Consider the following 18276-nt stretch of genomic DNA (forward strand, 5'->3'; position numbering starts at 1 on the left):
AAAAAATTAAATAAAGACATTATATATATATTTCTATGAATCATTTTCGGCCTTTCGGCATTCGGTTTTCGGCCAACTGTTTCCTATTTTCGGTATCGGTTTCGGCCAAGAATTTCCCATTCGGTGCATCCCTATTATGAAGCATAGGAAGGGTGATAGGAAGCATATTAGGAAGCATAGGAAATGTGATAGAAAGCCTAGAAAGGATGTTAGGAAGCATATTGAGGGTGATAGGAAGCATAGGAAGGGTGTTAGGAAGCATAGGTATAGCAACAGATTCACTACAGCATTTCCATGTTGTAAACAGGGGTCAGAGCAGATTCGATGATGAATTCAAATAACATCGGTCATTGACAGATTGGCGGGTCAGGGTTTCCCCCAGTATATTGCAAAGGTTGAACCCCTGCCTGACCTAAACATCAGGGACATTATTATTATCTTTTTTTTTTAAATATATAATTACAGTTACAGCTCGGTTGGAAATCTCATAGTCTCCAGTAGGGGTGGACGGTATAAATGGTATACGGTATAAACGGTATGAATTTGCGCTACGGTATGGATTTTGACTATACCTTGTGACCGGTAGAGCAACTCTAAAGTGGCAATGACGTAACCACAGTGTGGAGGGAGGGGGCTGCTAAGTGTAGCTAACGTTAGCTTGCTGAAGCAGGGCTCTACAGTGTGATTATTTCACTCTCAAAATAGATATGTGCAAACTGGAAAAATTATTTAGGAGCACAGAGGCTTTGCGTAGTGGGCGTGTCAACGCGCAATTGTCCTTTCATAATAGACACGGAACAGAGCGGACCTTCAATTCTAGAAGCGAACTAGCTCTTCAGCCCTGCGCTGCACACAGCTGTGTGACAAAGTCTTCTCTCGCGAGTCGCGCAGTTTCTATGTGTAATGTAAATTCTGCGACAGGTCCAAGCGTCTAACATGCTTTGCATCCTCGCCATTCTGGAATGCCCACGTCGCACTAAAACCTTATGTAATGTTAACTGTTGATGTAGCCTCAGAAAACTAACGTTAGCTCCACTCCTAGCAGCCTGTTGATGTAGATTCAGCAAGCCAACGTTAGCTCCACTCTAGCAGCAGTCTCTCTCTCCCTCCCTCCCTCTCTCTCTCTCTCTCTCCCTCCCTCCCTCCCTCCCTCCCTCCCTCCCTCTCTCTATCTCTCCCTCCCTCCCTCCCTCCCTCCCTCCCTCCCTCCCTCCCTCCTTCTCTCTCTCTGTCTCTCACTCTGTCTCCCCCATCCCTCTCTCTCTCTCTCTGCTAACAATCCTGATTCGATTCTTAAACCTATTTCATTAAAAAGGAAGATATTGATGGACATTAGCTATAGTAGGCTATAGCTCAGCAGCTGTAACAGAATCATTTTATTATTTTTGATTTACGTTTTAAGTTAAGTTAAACGACAAAAAAAGCCAGCGGTGGACCGACATAACAAACGCTGTCATTGTTTACTTGTGTAATGACATGGTTCCTTTTCAAACTGTCGATAGAAAGGGCTTTAAAGACATGGTCAAAGCACTGGATCCAAGATACGTGTTACGTTACCTGCCTGCAGACACTTGAGAAAAGGTTTAACATTTTTCTATTGCAGTTTTGCACAATAAATGTTCTTAAAATACCTCTGTACTATGTGAAATATGTCCTAGTAATACAAGAGTACAGTAATAGCTGCCATACCAGTGTTTTACCCCTTCAGAAGCATTTATATAGACATTTTAAGATAAGTTAATATACCGTGATATATACCGTTACCGTCTATGTTCAAATTATACCGTGATATATATTTTAGACCATACCGTCCAGCCCTAGTCTCCAGTGACATCTGTTGGTTAAAACGTGAAAGCACTCAAACAGCAGGTCTGAGATGAGAGCAGGTGTTCTCCTTGTGCGTGCGTAGTGACTAGGGCTGACCTTCGAATTTCTTTTTGGCATTCGAAGCTTCGGGGCCGAGATTCGATTTTAATTCGAAGCTTCGAGATAGAAAAGCAATTATAATAATAATTATAAATAATTTTATTTTTTTTGTATTTAATTTTTTTATTATTTTTTAAACAAACATGACAACACACGATAAGATATACAAGCATTAGTTGACAGTGCACATCCAATGAAATCACCATTTAGTTAATTGTCTTATACAGGATATACCCCTAATACCTGTTATCTAAAAACCTATACATTATGCTCTAGCTCGTACCCCCCCCTCCCGGACCCCCCATTGGATAATCCAACCATTATAACTTGTTCCTAACCATACACTACCATTATATGCTAGCTTTTATTCTCTCCGCCACTTTTTTTTTTTTTTTATCTTTTCCCCCCTCCATTTTCCTCCGATTTTCTCCCATCCCAATGTTAGTCGTATGCCAATTCCCAGTCCCTTCCTGGTCGCTGCGCACTTACCCCCCACAGTCAGATCATCTGGGAGAGTGGAGGCTACCACGCGCTTCCTCCGACACACGTCCAGCCAATCACTGCTTCTTTTCACCTGGCAGCGCGGATTCTCATCGAGAGGGCGTAGCGTGTGGGAGGACCACACTATCCCCCTCACGTCCTATCCGCGCTTAGCAGGCGCCCCGACCGAACTGTAGGAGTCGCTGTTTACAACGACCCGGACCCACCCCACCAGCTTCTCCCACCCTCTAATACAGCCAATTGTATTAGTGCAGACGGCCAGCCAAGCTGGTGACAACCCCGGAGCTGTGAGCTGGATTCGAACAGGCGAATCCAGCTCACAGCTCCGGGGTTGGTGACGAACGCAATCTCCGCTCGGCCACCTAACCGCCTGTCTCTCCACCACTTCTAACCACATTGTCATTTTGGATTCATTGAGACCCAAAATTCTTGCTGTAGATATTTCTTGAGTCGTACTGTATTGTACCCATTCTGCAATCTGTTGATAACATTTTCATTCAATCAATCAATCTGTGCGGTGATTGATTGAATGAAAATGTTATTTTGAGTAAATTGTAATGAACCAAATGAGAATATCAATAAATTTTTTTTTATCTTTGACTGTGAATAACACCATGCTCAAATTGACCAGACCTGAAAAATCTAAGCAAATTAATAGATGGAAGATGATTAAACAGAAGGTTTTGTAGATACAGTACTGAATTCTGCCATCCGGACACATGCCATTTGAAATATGATTATAGAATATAGAATATCAGGCATAAAATGGTTATGCGATTAAAATGCGATTAATTAGATTAATTAATTACAAATCCTGTAATTAATTAGATTACTTTTTTTAATCGCCTGACAGCACTAATTTTTATTATTCTTTATTTATTCCCAGAGTGTTCGCACCACATACACATTAAAGTAGGGCTGGGCGATATGGAAAAAAATCATATCGCGATAACGATATGATAATGTTATCATATTTCTCGATATCGATAATTATCGAAATTGTTATAAGTATTAATTTTTTTTCTTTTTTTTTAAACAACAGATTTATGTTTATTTTGCAGCAATTCTTTGTCATTGCCGCCATTTTTAGTGTTACATCCCCTCACACTCCAGTTCTCAGGCTGCAGCTGGTTTAAAAGCAAAAGTAAACCGGCTTCTCTGCTGGCTGTGGCTCCAGGGGAGTTGAACAGTTCTGGCTCTGCTAGTTTATTTTCGATCTTTTGGTGCTTTTTTGGTGGACAAACCACCGCACATGTGCACCGTGACTCGTGACTGGAGTCTAGTTCTGCTAGCACACATAGCCTACTGTGTACAGACGGTTTCAAACTGTATTTTAAATTAGAAAGCAAACAAAATAAATGGACAAGAGAAAAATAAATCTCAATTTGGTCAGTATTGTCATTTGGACAAGCAAAGCCATTACTTTAAGTTGCAGGCAAGAAAGACAAGTCTGTCCACTGTCTCGATTTTTCGATTTTTTTTTAATTTCGAGATTCGATATCGATTATTAAAATATATCGCGATATTTATCGTTATCGTTATATCGCCCAGCCCTACGTGAAAGGTATCAAAACGACCGGCTTGCTCCAACTTGAGTTGCTATTAAGTTTTACCGCACCGTTTGGCTACAAATCGACTTTAAACTGGAAAATGTACTGGATAATTTTTTTTACCATCACCTTGGGTAATGATCTCAATTTTGGACGTAGATATAAAAACAACACATCAAAACGATGACACGGCTGTCCCCTCGCTCACAAAAGAAAAATAAATGGAATTGGACATTTCTATCTCAACTTATGACCATTTGTTTGAAAGTTATGCTCCACATAGACACCAATGCATTCTTCACTCTAGCAAAAAGCTGATTTTTTACAGTTTCCCCCTTTGTTTGCCGATCGCCACCCAGGCCACAATTGTCGACGGAATGACACAATATCGCACACAACCCTTCACATAACCCTTCAAGCGCTCACATTAAGAGGAATAAGCTTAATCTCTTATACTTTTCTTTTAATCATCGTGAGACTGAAGGAATGCGTCAGCCCTCATTGAAATACATTGGGTCCAAAGCGCAGAGTCATTGCTGATTGCATCAGCCTAATTAGTGGTAGGCAGGTGTGCGTGACTCAGGCTATGTCCACACGATCACGGGTATTAATGACACCGAAGTTTTGAAAAAAATAAACCTGTCCACACAGGTGAATAACCACGTATAACCGCATACTCACGGCGCAACCGATACATGTAGTACAATGCCAAAGCAGTAGGCGGCAATGTTGTTCAGACATGAAGGCCATTTCAACCAATCAGAAAAGGTTGAACGCTCACTACACTTCCTGCTTAAAAACAAAACAAAGCCGCCATCTTTAAATACCTTGCGTTAGCCAGGAGCATATATTTTTCAGCAAAGAAAGAGTGCAATAAACAAACGGATACATTCACTGTGTGTTCTGCCTCTCATTTGTTGATGAAACAAAACCAACAGCAACACAATTTACCACCAAGAGCGGATAGTTTAGTCTCACAAAAAGATCTCCGGTGTTGTTAGCTACATGCTAATGTGAATGGCATTCTCTATGTATAGTATAGTATATAGCTTACATGCTAACGTAATAATGTGGTAACGTTACCGCTAGTATAATGAATGGATGCAAACGTTATTTAACACATTGCAGAATGGGTACAATACAATACGGCTCAATACAAACAATTGTTTGTTGCTAACTTGCTATTGTTTGCGACAGTCTGCCGTGAACATGGGAAATAATTGCGACAGCTCTGCTGTAAACATTGGGAATAACCTCGGTTGCTATGCCCACACACACCCACTGCAACCGGGATGTGCGCAAAACTTCACCCTGGACACCGGTTTTCAAAGACCGCGGTTGCAGTGTAGCAAAACCCCGGTTGTGTGTGCCTGAACAGTGCAACTGCGCACATACAATCATGGTTACATTAAATCTAGCGCTCGTGTGGACGGGGCCTCAGAGGGAGCTGTTAACCCTTCATGGCCCCTCTGTGTAGCAGTACGCGTCTATGCTTTCTACAACGCAGTTGGGTTTCCGGGTTCCTGTGATTGGCCACTGAGTGACGCACACGCGTCGCACGCGTACGCCGCCCCTCGCTATGAGTGACGCCCCTCGCTATGAGTGAACAGCGGAACGACTGCCGTCTTGTTGACAGAGCTCTCATATTTGCGAATGCATAAACTATATCTTAAATTATGGCTATGTGTCTAATATGGCCGTCGCTTATCAATGACTTGTTTGCAGTCAACAACCATTAAGCCGTGTTGGGCAAGTTACTCAGGAAGTATAGGAGTTGCGGAAAGCAGGATGAGCGAGCGTAGATTTCAGTGTGTATCATTTAATCATTTATCATTTAACATTTAACATTTGAAAGACATACACACATTGGGGGATATCTTCAATGACTATGGTCTCCGCAGTCTTCGAGATATATCCAACAAATTTGACCTCACCAGTTCCACTTTTTTCTTCTATTTACAAATAAGAGCAGCTTTGAAGGCTCACAGAGTCCCATTAGATGTTCCACTTGAGCACCACAGGTTTCACAAATTATTTTATGACAATGGAGACGTCAAGAGGCTTCGTCTCTGACATGGGGTTGGGGGGGAAGAGCGAGCGCGAGCCCATGTATTGTATTTATTATTTTTATGTCATTTAGTCTACTTTCATTCTGATTTAATTACTGGACTGTCATTATTGTTATTATTATTTCTGTTATTGTCCTGTGATTCATAAAAAACAATCCGTAAAAATGAACAATCCGTTTCGACAATGTTGACTGCAAACAAGTCATTGATAAGCAACGGCCATATTAGACACAGCCATAATTTAAGATATAGTTTATGCATTCGCAAATATGAGAACTCAGTCAACAAGACGGCAGTCGTTCCGCTGTTCACTCATAGCAAGGGGCGTCACTCATAGCGAGAGGGGCGTACGCGTGCAACGCGTGTGCGTCAGTGGCCAATCACGGGAACCCAGAAACCCAACTGCGTTGTAGAAAGCATAGACGCTAGCAGTACCGAGTTGGCCGTTAACCCTTCAAGCTCCCTCCGAGTAGTAGAGACTTGTGGCAGGGGTGTACAGTGCGACATATATCTCGCACGTGCTACAGCAACAGCTGTCTGTGCGATGGATGGATTTACTTCAGTAGCACTGGTGCGATAGGGATTCGGTTCATATAGATACTCTTATTTTGAAAATCCTGTAGCGGGTCTCATTTCTGCCCACGCGCAGCTCCAGCTAGGCTCCGAAAGCTAGCAACGTTCAGGTGCATATGATACTCTTATTTTGAAAAAACTCTTGTGACAACTCGACGAGTCGTATCCGCCCTATCCGTGCCACTGCTTCTGCAAGCAGAGCAGCGCGTTGGTCGGTTGGTGCACGTTAACACAGCAGTGCGCCTACACGTCCCGAAATAAGTCCGTGGTGTTTTTTCTTTCTCGCAACGGGTCAAATGCATCTACATGCTTTGCACCGTCGCCATTCCTTTATGCGCACATCGTCCGAAATTAACGTTTATGTACCATTACAATCACTACAACGTTAGCAAGCTAACAAGCTAATCCTGATCACAGGCAGAGCCAGCAGACACAGTGTGGAAAGGGAAATGGGGGGGCACTCTCTCCCCTTCCCTGTGTGTGTGTGCGTGCGTGCGTTTGGAAAGACGATGAAGTCACTAGTCAAGACTCAGGACAGGAGTATATTATAGTAAACTGAGGATGGACAGATAATGATGATATTCAAATACAAGTTTCGAGAGGAGTGGAAGTTTGAAGACAGACTAGACTACAATATGATGCGGGGGTGGTGAGTTGAAACAGTGTGTGTGAATGAATGAAAACTTTATTTAACAGATTGCAGAATGGGTACAGTACGGCTCAATACACACAATTGTTAAGGGGATGCAGACCAGAGAAAGACGTTTGTCTTGTTTACATCAGGGTCCCCCATTGTGTGTGTGTGTGTGTGTCCCAACCGACCCCACTTCTATGTTTCAATAAATTATTTGCATTTAAAACTATTAACACTGACTCATTCCTTCAGTCCACTCAAAATTATGCTAATATTCCTTATGTTGTTTATGATATTAATTTAAAATAGCATATGAGAGTATCATAGTAATAATAACACATGGCGATATACTAAATGACAGCCAAACATGGCACTGCAACTAAATAACACAAATACAATAGGCACATTTGTGACTGTTACAAATATAACACGTTTTATACTTGTGCTACAAGATTTTGGCCTGTGCTACAAAACTATCAACCTCTGTAGCACCAGTGCTATGTGCAAAAAAAGTTAACGTACAGCCCTGTGTGGGTTGTGTCATTGTACTCAGTAGGGATGTCCTCTTTCATTGGTCGATGTTGACCACTCCCCCGATCCTTAGACCACACACCCTTAGGCCACACCCCCTTTATGTATCTCTTGAACCGTTTGTCGTAGAGACTTGCGGGTTGTGCCATTGTACTCAGTAGGGATATCCTCTTTCATTGGTCGGTGTTTTTTTTTATTATCTTTCTTCCCATCCTTTTTCCCGATTTTTCTCCCATCCCACCCTTCCTGGTTGTTGCGTACTTTCCCCTACTGTTGGTCCGGGAGACCGGAGACTGTCACATGCTTTCCTCCGACGCATGTGCAGCCTGGGGCAGGCCAACCTGGCCGCGCAGGTTCTCACCGGGGAGAGTGTAGCGTGTGGGAGGCCACACTATCTCTCCTCAGTTCCAACCCTCGCTGAGCAGGCACCCCGACCGAACTGTAGGGGTCGCTGTCCACAACGCCCAGGACCCACCCTTCAGCTTTCCCACCCCGATACAGCCAATTGTATCAGTGTGAGAGGCCAGCCAAGCTGATAGCAACGCCGGGAGCTGGATTCGAACAGGCGAATCCTAACATTGGTCGATGTTGACCACTCCCCCTATCATTAGACCACACACCCTTAGGCCACACCCCCTTTATGTATCTCTTGAACAGTTTGTCGTAGAGACTTGCGGGTTGTGCCATTGTACTCAGTAGGGATATCCTCTTTCATTGGTCGATGTTGACCACTCCCCCTATCATTAGACCACACCCCCTTAGGCCACACCCCCTTAGTGTATCTCTTGAACAGTTTGTCGTAGAGACTTGTGGGTTGTGCCATTGTACTCAGTAGGGATATCCTCTTTCATTGGTCGATGTTGACCACTCCCCCAATCCTTAGACCACACCCCCTAGCAACCACCTAGAAATACCCTAGCAACCACCTAGAAACCACCTATAACACCCTAGCAACTATCTAGAAACACCCTAGCAACCAGCTATAACACCCTAGCAACCACCTATAACACCCTAGCAACCACCTAGAAACACCATAGCAATCAGCTATAACACCCTAGCAACCACCTATAACAACCTAGCAACCACCTATAACACCCTAGCAACCACCTATAACACCCTAGCAACCACCTATAACACCCTAGCAACCACCTAGAAACACCCTAGCAACCAGCTATAACACGCTAGCAACCACCTATGACACCCTAGCAACCACCTAGAAACACCCTAGCAACCACCTATAACAACCTAGCAACCACCTATAACACCCTAGCAACCACCTAGAAACACCCTAGCAACCAGCTATAACACCCTAGCAACCACCTATAACACCCTAAATATTGGGTACAGTTCATTAACGATACACTTTTTTAACGTATCGTGGATATCGTGACGTTTGCCCTCGCGTTAGAGGCCGCCACGGCTGAGATGACTTACAAGCGCAGTGCTAAATGCTTTCCTCTCCCTCTCGCAGAAAAATCAGCTATAACACCCTAGCAACCACCTATAACAACCTAGCAACCACCTATAACACCCTAGCAACCACCTAGAAACACCCTAGCAACCACCTATAACACCCTAGCAACCACCTAGAAACACCCTAGCAACCAGCTATAACACGCTAGCAACCACCTATAACACCCTAGCAACCGCCCAGAAACACCCTAGCAACCACCTAGAAACACCCTAGCAACCAGCTATAACACCCTAGCAACCACCTATAACAACCTAGCAACCAGATATAACACCCTAGCAACCACCTCGAAACACCCTAGCAACCAGCTATAACACCCTAGCAACCACCTGTTTTGTATCTTTTGAACCGTTTGTCATAGAGACAATACAGACCCTCTCCCGTTGGCCGGTGGTGCACAGGCATCACCCACACTTTCACAATTTCCCCTGCGTGGAATTGTCTAGTTCTCCTTATTTTCTATTTTTCTCCCATCCCAATTTCGTGTTTCCAATTCTCCCCTCTGCTGTCTTGAACGTTGCTCGCATATGCCTCCCATTGGTCGGCTGTAGGGAGGATAGAAGCCTTGAATCACGTGTCCTCTCCGGTACACGAGGAGGGAGCCTGTCGCATCTTTTCACGTGCCAGCGCGGACTCTCATTGGCGAGGTATAACGTGTGGGAGGCTCACACTACCCTGGTCATTTCCTGTCTCTGCTGTGCAGGCGTCCCCCAACCGACCTGTAGGAGTCGCTGTCCACAACGTCCAGATTACCACCCATCGACTTCCACCCTCTAACTCTGCCAATGAGTTAGTATGACGGGCGGCCCAAGCCGGAGGCAATGCTGACACCCGGATTCGAGACCGGAGTCTCTTGCATTGGTGACGAGCGCTATCTCCGCTGCGCCACCCAGCCCCACCCACACATGCACACCTTCACACACACGCGCGGGTGCGCAACCAAAAGCATAAGGGCGGCACGGTGGCACAGTGGTTAGCACTGCAGCTTCACAGCAAGAAGGTCCTGGGTTCTAAACCCAGCAGGGGGCCTTTCTGTGTGGAGTTTGCATGTTCTTCCTGTGTTCCCGTGGGTTTCCTCCAGGTACTCTGGTTTCCTCCCACACCATAAAGACATGCATGTTAGGCAGGGACTACAGATGGAAACTAGCTCATTAGCTAACTCTGGCACATTTACATTGATGTGGAAACTGAAGATGTTGTTGATTAATGTGCACTGTCCCTGGGTAAAAATAAATAAATAGATAACCCTGCCCCCAGGCATTGCCTGGTGGAGACAAAATACTTATTCCACAGAATTGAAGTGTATCTTTAACATTGTGTATCATGATTAACAAAATCACAATATCAAAAAATCCCATGGTACGATAACATTGATAAGATGATAAATATGGGTGTATTATACGACTTCCATTAATTCCAACCATGATTATCATCCCATAGAGGATATCTTTCCCATAAATGCAAAGAACAAGCCCTGCCCTCTTTTTTTTCCTTTAACCCTTTCACTACCACACTACAGGTTAACCTTTCACTACCACACTACAGGGTCTGTAGTGTGGTAGTGAAAGGTTAACCTTCTGCACCTCCTCATCCATCACCCTCAACATAGGGGCCCCCCAGGGCTGTGTTCTGAGTCCCCTCCTCTACTCCCTGTACACACACGACTGTGTGGCTCAGCGGAGTAGCAATACAATCATCAAATTTGCTGACGACACAGTGGTGGTGGGCCTGATCTCTGCCAACGACGAGAGGGCCTACCTGGAAGAGGTCAAGGTCCTGGCGGCAGGGTTTCCGTTAGAAAAAATTGTTGCCGGTCTCCGTGACCTGCAAGATTTCAATCTACCGGACAAATGAGATTAATTCCGGTCATAGTTTATTGAGCTTTAAAACAATTGATAGGCAGGCTATATAAAGAATGTCATGTAGATTTATAATATTATTACTTAAAACTAGACTACTTTTGCGTATACAGTCATTAATATATTCCAAATAAAATAAGTCCCTCGATACTCCGTGCTGCTGCTGACTTGAAATAAAATAGACCGTGTATGTGGGCAGTCGGTCCGACACTAAACAGCAGTCTGTTATAATCACATTTTTATGAGCTAACAAATTCCGTTATATTGGACATTTGTATTAATTATATCAAGCGAAGAACTGAGAAATTTGGCAGAGAGACGGCAACATTATCGTGGGTTTGCGTGATGTATATCTCCACCTCCCAACGACTTGGTGCTGGTCATAATGTCCGGTGAAAACAACTCCCTCCAAGCACAACTTGACCACCCGAACCGTACCAAAACAGGCCAAAATTAAATAGCCCATGCGACGAACGATTAATTACATTCGTTTCATCGTTGCTCCACCAAGCAGCCGGTCCAACAATATCAGCGCGAGCCGGCCGCAGTTAGTTTGCAAGAAGCATCCAGCTGCAGACCCGCAGAGCAGCTTTCCAGGTCTGGGGACCGCACTGTGCCAGCAAAGCTGGTGGGTTCTGTGGGTCTGCAGCTGCATGCCTTCCGCAAATCCAGCAGCAAGCTCTCACTGACACAGCGTCGTCATTACCAGACCGGCTGCTTGGCGATGCAACGACAACAAACGCAATGATTGTTTCGTTCATCGCATAGGCCACCCAACTCCAGCCCATCCAAATACAATTCAAATAATCAAACTGTGCCCAGAGGGAACTATTTTCACCGGACACTATGACCGGAGAGATTAAATTTGTCGGACTTCAACAGATTTTGCCAGTCAAATACCGGTAATTACCGGCTAACGGAAACGCTGCCTGGCGGGATGGTGCCAGGAAAACAGCCTCTCCCTGAACGTCAGCAAAACAAAGGAGATGATTGTGGACTTCAGGAGGTCGGGGGTCAAGGACTACAGCCCCCTCAGCATCGACGGGGCACCGGTTGAGAGAGTCAACAGCTTTAAGTACCTCGGAGCCTACATATCCGAGGACTTGACATGGACCACACACATTGACAGTGTTGTGAAGAAGGCATGACAACGCCTCTACTTCCTCAGGCGCCTAAGGAAGTTCCAAGTCAGCCAGAAGATCCTTAAGAACTTCTACTCATGTACAATAGAGAGCATCTTGACCGGCAACATCACCTCCTGGTTTGGGAATAGCACTGCACAAGACCGAAGCAGACTACAAAGAGTGACACGTTCAGCCGAACGCACAATTGGAGGGGGGCTCCCCACCCTCCAGAACATTTACTACAAGCGTTGCAAGGGCAAGGCTAAGAGAATCATTAAAGACTCCAGTCACCCGAACAACTGCCTCTTTGAACTGCTGCGGTCAGGCAAGCGATACCGGAGTCTCAAGGCGAGCACAGAAAGACTCAGAAGAAGCTTCTATCCCCAGGCCATCAGGCTGCTAAACGAACAATGAATGAACACTACACAACAACAACCACCAAACGCACATAGCACACACATCCACACGCACACACTCACTTTAAACAAACACACTGTAGCACCCACTCCACACACTTTATAGCACACACCCACTTTAAACAAACACACTGTAGCACCCACTCCCCACACTTTATATTTATGGATGAAGGATTGCACTACAACTCGTACACCTTACTGTAAATTGTACCTAAAATTGTACCTCATCCCATTTCTGCTTTGCACTAGATAGTACTGTACATTAGTACACTGCATAGTATTGTGTATTGTATATTATATGGTAACTCAGAACATTGTACATATGTCTATACCGAACACTGTGACCTCATTTTTCTTCTTCTAAATTCATGCTATATTATGTTATTAGATACTATCTTGTCTAGCACAGTCTCTGGAGCGTAACAGTAAGAAGCATTTTGTATGAAAGTATTCTGTACTTCTGTATGACAACTATTAAAGAACTTGAACTTGAACTTGTAGTGTGGTTGTGAAAGGGTTAACCATGTCGTGTGGCAGTGAAAGGGTTAACCTTCTGTATTTCGCAGTGAAAGGTTAACCCTTTGGTAGTGTGGTAGTGAAAGGGTTAATTACCTTGGTTTGTGACGGTCCTCAGGATCACAGGGAGGATCTGGTTCCAGGAACTCCACCTTGGACCTTTTGGGGACGATGCGGTCCGAAAGCGAGGACACCCTCTTCATGCGGACATGGCTGCGAGAACGGGAGGCTGGAGTCGGTGTGGGCGGAGTAGCCGGAAGCTCGGGTTCAATGAGTAGGCCTGGGGGCAGGACGAGCGAGGAGGGACTAAGCGCTCGAGGCCCACTCCATTTGGGGGTGTAATTGCTGGCCATCGCTTGGTTGATAATAGCCTGGGCACTTTCAGCGGTAGTCATGGAGGGATTCTCACTCCACAAATTAGGAAGCTCAAAGGCTTTGGTCGACTTGGCTTTCCTGGATGTGGAAGGTTCCTTTTTCTTCCTTGGTTTCTTCATCTCAGGTATAGCCCCATCTGCTGATGCTTTTACATTCTTCCTTGGCTTCTTGTCCTTGACCGATGCAATTGTTCCATTGCTGTTGTGGGTCAGCAGCTGAGTAATTGTGGCTTGATTCTGAACAACAGGAGTTACCATTCGAGGGATTGGTGTCGTCACATTAGCCCCTGGAGCCGGGGTTGTCATGTTACCAGCTGCTGCAAGTGTGGCCGACAGGGCATTGCTCTGCAGGAGGCTGGCTATCTGAGTGACGCAGTTGTAGGAAGGAGAGTTAGGAGTGGGCAGCTGGAACGTGTTGCTTTCCGGGTTCTTCACAAAGATCTGGCCAAGGCGGTTGACCAGCAGGACATGTGGTGTGGGATCCACGTTTGGACCCCCCACCTCCTTCACAGTGAGGATGGCGTGGCCGGGTAGAGCCTGGGATACCATTGGCTGTTGGGGCTCCAATGCCGGCCGGGGCGTGGCAAAGTTGATGGAGATTGTGTGACCCGACGACGCTTCCTTCTGCAACGCCGAGGAACTGTAGCCATTTATCATCACCGGGGCCGATGTGGTCTGAAGCGAAGAGAGAAAAGACGGGCACTGGGCGGACAACCCGGCAGGCAGGGATGTTATAGAGGACGAGGAGGAGACGATGGTTATTGCCGTGGAACCTAAGGGCTGTGTTTGTGTGGAGAACATAGGCAGAGAGACGGTTCCAAAAGCTCCAACCGGATGACTGGTGCTCGACGTAGCGGACAACATAGGGTCATTTTGAGGAGCTACATTCAGCGGCATTTGCGTTATGCCTCCGACTGGACTGATGGTTAATTTAGTACAGAAGGAATCCATGGATGGCAAGGTTGTTGCGTCTTGTGAGGCTGTTACTGGCTGAAGGGTAATACTTGCCAGAGGAGGCTGGTCAAAGCCAGGCAAGGAGGGATTCATCTGCAAAGGGTCCACGAGGACTTGAGTAGGGTCCGTGGACATGAGAGAGGAGGGCTGAAGAAGATCCAACAGGAAGCCCCGGCTATTGTCAGCAGAATCTGCTAATGAGGAGTCTTCTGTATTGCCACTTAAGTTGTTCATGTACATAGTAGACCCATCAGTGGGTGACACAAAGTGGCTGCTGTTAGGCTCCAAGAGGAGGGCTTTGGGGACTTCAGACTGCTGGGTCTCCATGGGTGCTCCTTCTAGCAGAGGAACGATCTCAGTGAAACGTGCACTGGGAGAGGCAGGCTCACACCTTTCAAGGACAAGGGGTCTTCCAGAAGCGAACTCTAAACTGGAACCCTGGAATAACTCTTCTGGGTATGTGGTTTCAGGCACCTTTGTACTGGTCAAGTTTGGCAGAGCTTCTCGAAGGGGAGCAGGGAGCACAGGCGCCTGGGGGTACATTTGTACCTCTAAAGGAGTGATGGCGCTTGGCTGTTCAAGTGGAGAGACGGTGGGAAAGGGCGGAGGACCAAAGCTGCCATCTGCCTCATTTAATAGATCAGCATCCAGATTAGCGTGACTGGCGGAAGAGGCAGCGATAGATGAAGAATCTGTCTTCTTGTCAAGGGATGACGATTTAGAGGCAGGACTCCCCGAGTCAGCGACAAGGCCATTCTTCGAGGTGTCCGATTCAGGCAGCGATTCAACCTTTTGGGCAGGGTCCTGAGCTTGACTAGAACCCTTAGCTTTCTGAGTACCATCATTGGTTGCTACACTGGCATCGCTCTCTGTACCATCATCTACACCGTCCAGCTGAGGAATGGGCCTGGAAGAAGGGGAGGAGGGAGACTGGGGCTGATCTCTCGAGCCAGCACAACTGACAATTGTCCGGGAGAAGTCAAAATAGTGCTCCATGTCCTCGTCAGAGGAGGTGCTCACCACGTCGTCTCTGGCAGAGCCTGCAGATCGGGGCAGGGTCGCAACGCGAGACTTCCTCCGGTGTACCTCTCGTGCTCTGCCCCAAAACTCCTCCTGGTTGTCGTCACCTTCCACCACTATCTGTCCGCCGCAGTTCATTGCCACGCCCTCATTCAGGAGAGTCTCTTCGATCTCCAACTCGGTCTTGGGCTCAGAGCCCATAGCCACATCGGGATCTTTGTTGAACGGGAAGGGGAACTCTTGGTTCTTCTGTTGGCCAGAGTCCCTGAGGGGTGACGTACCGTTTGCGGCGGAGACGTCCTCGGGCTCCGGCGATGCCAGGAAGTTATGTGGCACCTCCACGGAGTCCGACTGGTTCAGGTCAAACGACAGTCGTGGTCTGGGGGAGTGTTGTGTGGTTGGAGAGAAAGCCAGGTTTGGAGAGGGAAAGTTTCCCACGCCGTCTTGCCACGTGGTATGAAGGGGAAACAGTCCTGAGGTAGAGTGGGTCATTATATTTCCGGGGCATCGAGCGGAGGAAGCACTTCGACCTCTGACAGGGCGGGGCGAGGGAGAGGTTAGCATGTTTTCAGTAGCACCGAGCGGGAAGAGCGGGGAGGCGGGCAGGGAGGACTTTCCCGCACGCAGGGTCATTGGTCCGGTGAGAGGGCCCAAGGGAGGGGGGGGCATGTGGGTGCGGAGGCCTGGTGTCTGGGAGTGTGGGCTGTGGCGACGAGGCCTACGAGTTTCCTCCAAGTCAGATATAGTCAATATGTGGTGCGGTTTGGACTGAGTGGCTCCTAAAAACAAAACAAAAAACATACACAAAGGAAGCAGAGTTAATTTTGCACTCAATCTTTTTTTTTTATCCACTTTTTCTCCTCGTTTTTCTATTTTTCTCCCATCCCAATTTCGTATCGCCAATTCTCCCCTCCCCTGTCTTGAACGTTGCTAGACTATGCCTCTCACTGGTCGGCTGTAGTGAGGATAGAAGCCTTGCATCACGTGTCCCCTCTGGTACACGTGGAGGCAGCCTGTCGCATCTTTTCACCAGACAGCGCGGACTCTCAGTGGCGAGGAGTAACGCATGGGAGTCTCACGCTGCGCCCGATACTTCCTGTCTCTGCTGTACAGGCGTCACCCAACCGACCTGTAGGAGTCGCTGTCCACAACGTCCAATCCCCACCCATCGACTTTCCACCTGCTACCTCTGCCAATTAAGATAGTATGACGACTGGTCCAAGCCACAGGCAATGCTGACTCGGGGAGTCGAGACCGGAGTCTCTTGCATTGGTGACGAGCGCAATCTCCGCTACGCCACCCAGCCGACCACTTTCACACGTTTGTTTGAAGTGGTCCGAATCTGAAGTTTGGTTTGGTTTCATAACTACACTAACTAAATCAAAAGAAACAAAACCGCGTGAAATCACCCTGAGGAACTGTAATCATTTCTTGACTGAAAAAATTGGAATCGCATTCATCCGATATTTACCTGGCGATGGCAATGGCCGGAACATTCCTCCAGCCGGTCTCCTGGTTTGGGGATAACTGGGAATCTTTGGCCTTGCCCCAGGTTCAGCTTTGGTGGGTGGAGCTGGGTTGTTGGGTGTTACCTCAGTTGGAGGTTGGGACTGGGCCATGTCAATTTCCTGGGCTTCAGATTCTAGCAAAGAAATGTAACAGTTTAGGAAACTATGAGTTTCAATGACATTCATTTTTCTTTATTATACCTGTGTGTGTGTGTGTGTGTGCGTGTGACAACTCCCATATTTCTCATACCATTTGGCTCCAACCTGGTTGATATGTTGATAGCCTGCACTATTGCAATTTCAAATCTGTCAAATATTGATGTCACTGATCAAGGTAAAATATTTCGCTATTGATGTAGCCTGTATAGTAAAGGACCAAGATGGCAATCAACAATATTTCCAACTGAAAGACGCTGAATGGGGACACAAGGTAGGTAACCCCCCCCCCCCGCCCCCCACGACACACCACAAACCGCCACGGCCAGTCTTTTATGCCAGTAGCCATCAGGCTCCACAACTGTGGGCATGGATTGCTGCCAATTGCTGGAGAGCTAACATGCGGGTGAACTTGAGAAATGTTGACTGACTCTTAACACTTTGAGTGCCATGGACAAGAATTCTCGTTATTTCATGCCGACTGTTGAGTGCCACGGAGCGAGAAATCTTGTTTTTTTTATTTTTTTTTATTATTAGCGATTTCTATTCATATTTCATCAATCTAGCCTCCCGTTACCACTGGAACTCTCTGAGCTCCATTGGGAAAATACCGCCCCCTATCGTCTCTCCCTGTGGTACTGCACCCCATTGGATTAGACTGAATGAAAAGCATGGGGGAAAAAAATCCTGCTTCCTCATTTTACTTCTCAGACAAGTCACCCGAGACGATCGGATTCATTCTGGACCATCAGAACAGCGTGGAATCGGTGTTTCGACCACCCAGCGTTGGATCAATAAACGCGATCAGGGAGCGAAATTAACTTTTTGACTCACCGGCCAGTGGCGGGTAGATGGGAAGAATCTACCCGCCAAGCAGATTTCTTACATGCCAACTTTTTTTTGATAAAAAAATAATAATAATTATTTTATATAATTTACTTTTAATAAAATATATATATTATATAATCATACTTGTAGTTGTATTATCTGCGAGACATCGCCACCTCGCTGTCTGCAAACAGCTCCACTGTCTGTGTGTATACTCTAGTGGCCTCCAGCTCCAGCAAGGATTCTCCGGCGCTACAGCTGGACCC

At 46.4% G+C, this 18276-nt stretch overlaps 1 protein-coding gene across 2 annotated transcripts in view; it reads right to left on the minus strand.

Annotated features, from left to right (window-relative positions):
* The window catches only part of kmt2bb (lysine (K)-specific methyltransferase 2Bb), a 102756-nt gene that overhangs the window by 30423 nt on the left and 54057 nt on the right, over positions 1 to 18276 (minus strand). For both annotated transcript variants that reach the window (XM_084336983.1, XM_084336982.1), the window contains exons 26-27: positions 16990 to 17160; positions 13267 to 16297 (exon numbers count right to left, since the gene is read on the minus strand). In XM_084336983.1, the coding sequence (XP_084193109.1) occupies positions 13267 to 16297; positions 16990 to 17160 (3202 nt within the window). The remainder of the gene's footprint in view (positions 1 to 13266; positions 16298 to 16989; positions 17161 to 18276) is intronic.

The sequence above is a fragment of the Notolepis coatsorum genome, assembly GCF_963971535.1.
Source record: "Notolepis coatsorum genome assembly, chromosome: 19".
Taxonomy (NCBI): domain Eukaryota; kingdom Metazoa; phylum Chordata; class Actinopteri; order Aulopiformes; family Paralepididae; genus Notolepis; species Notolepis coatsorum.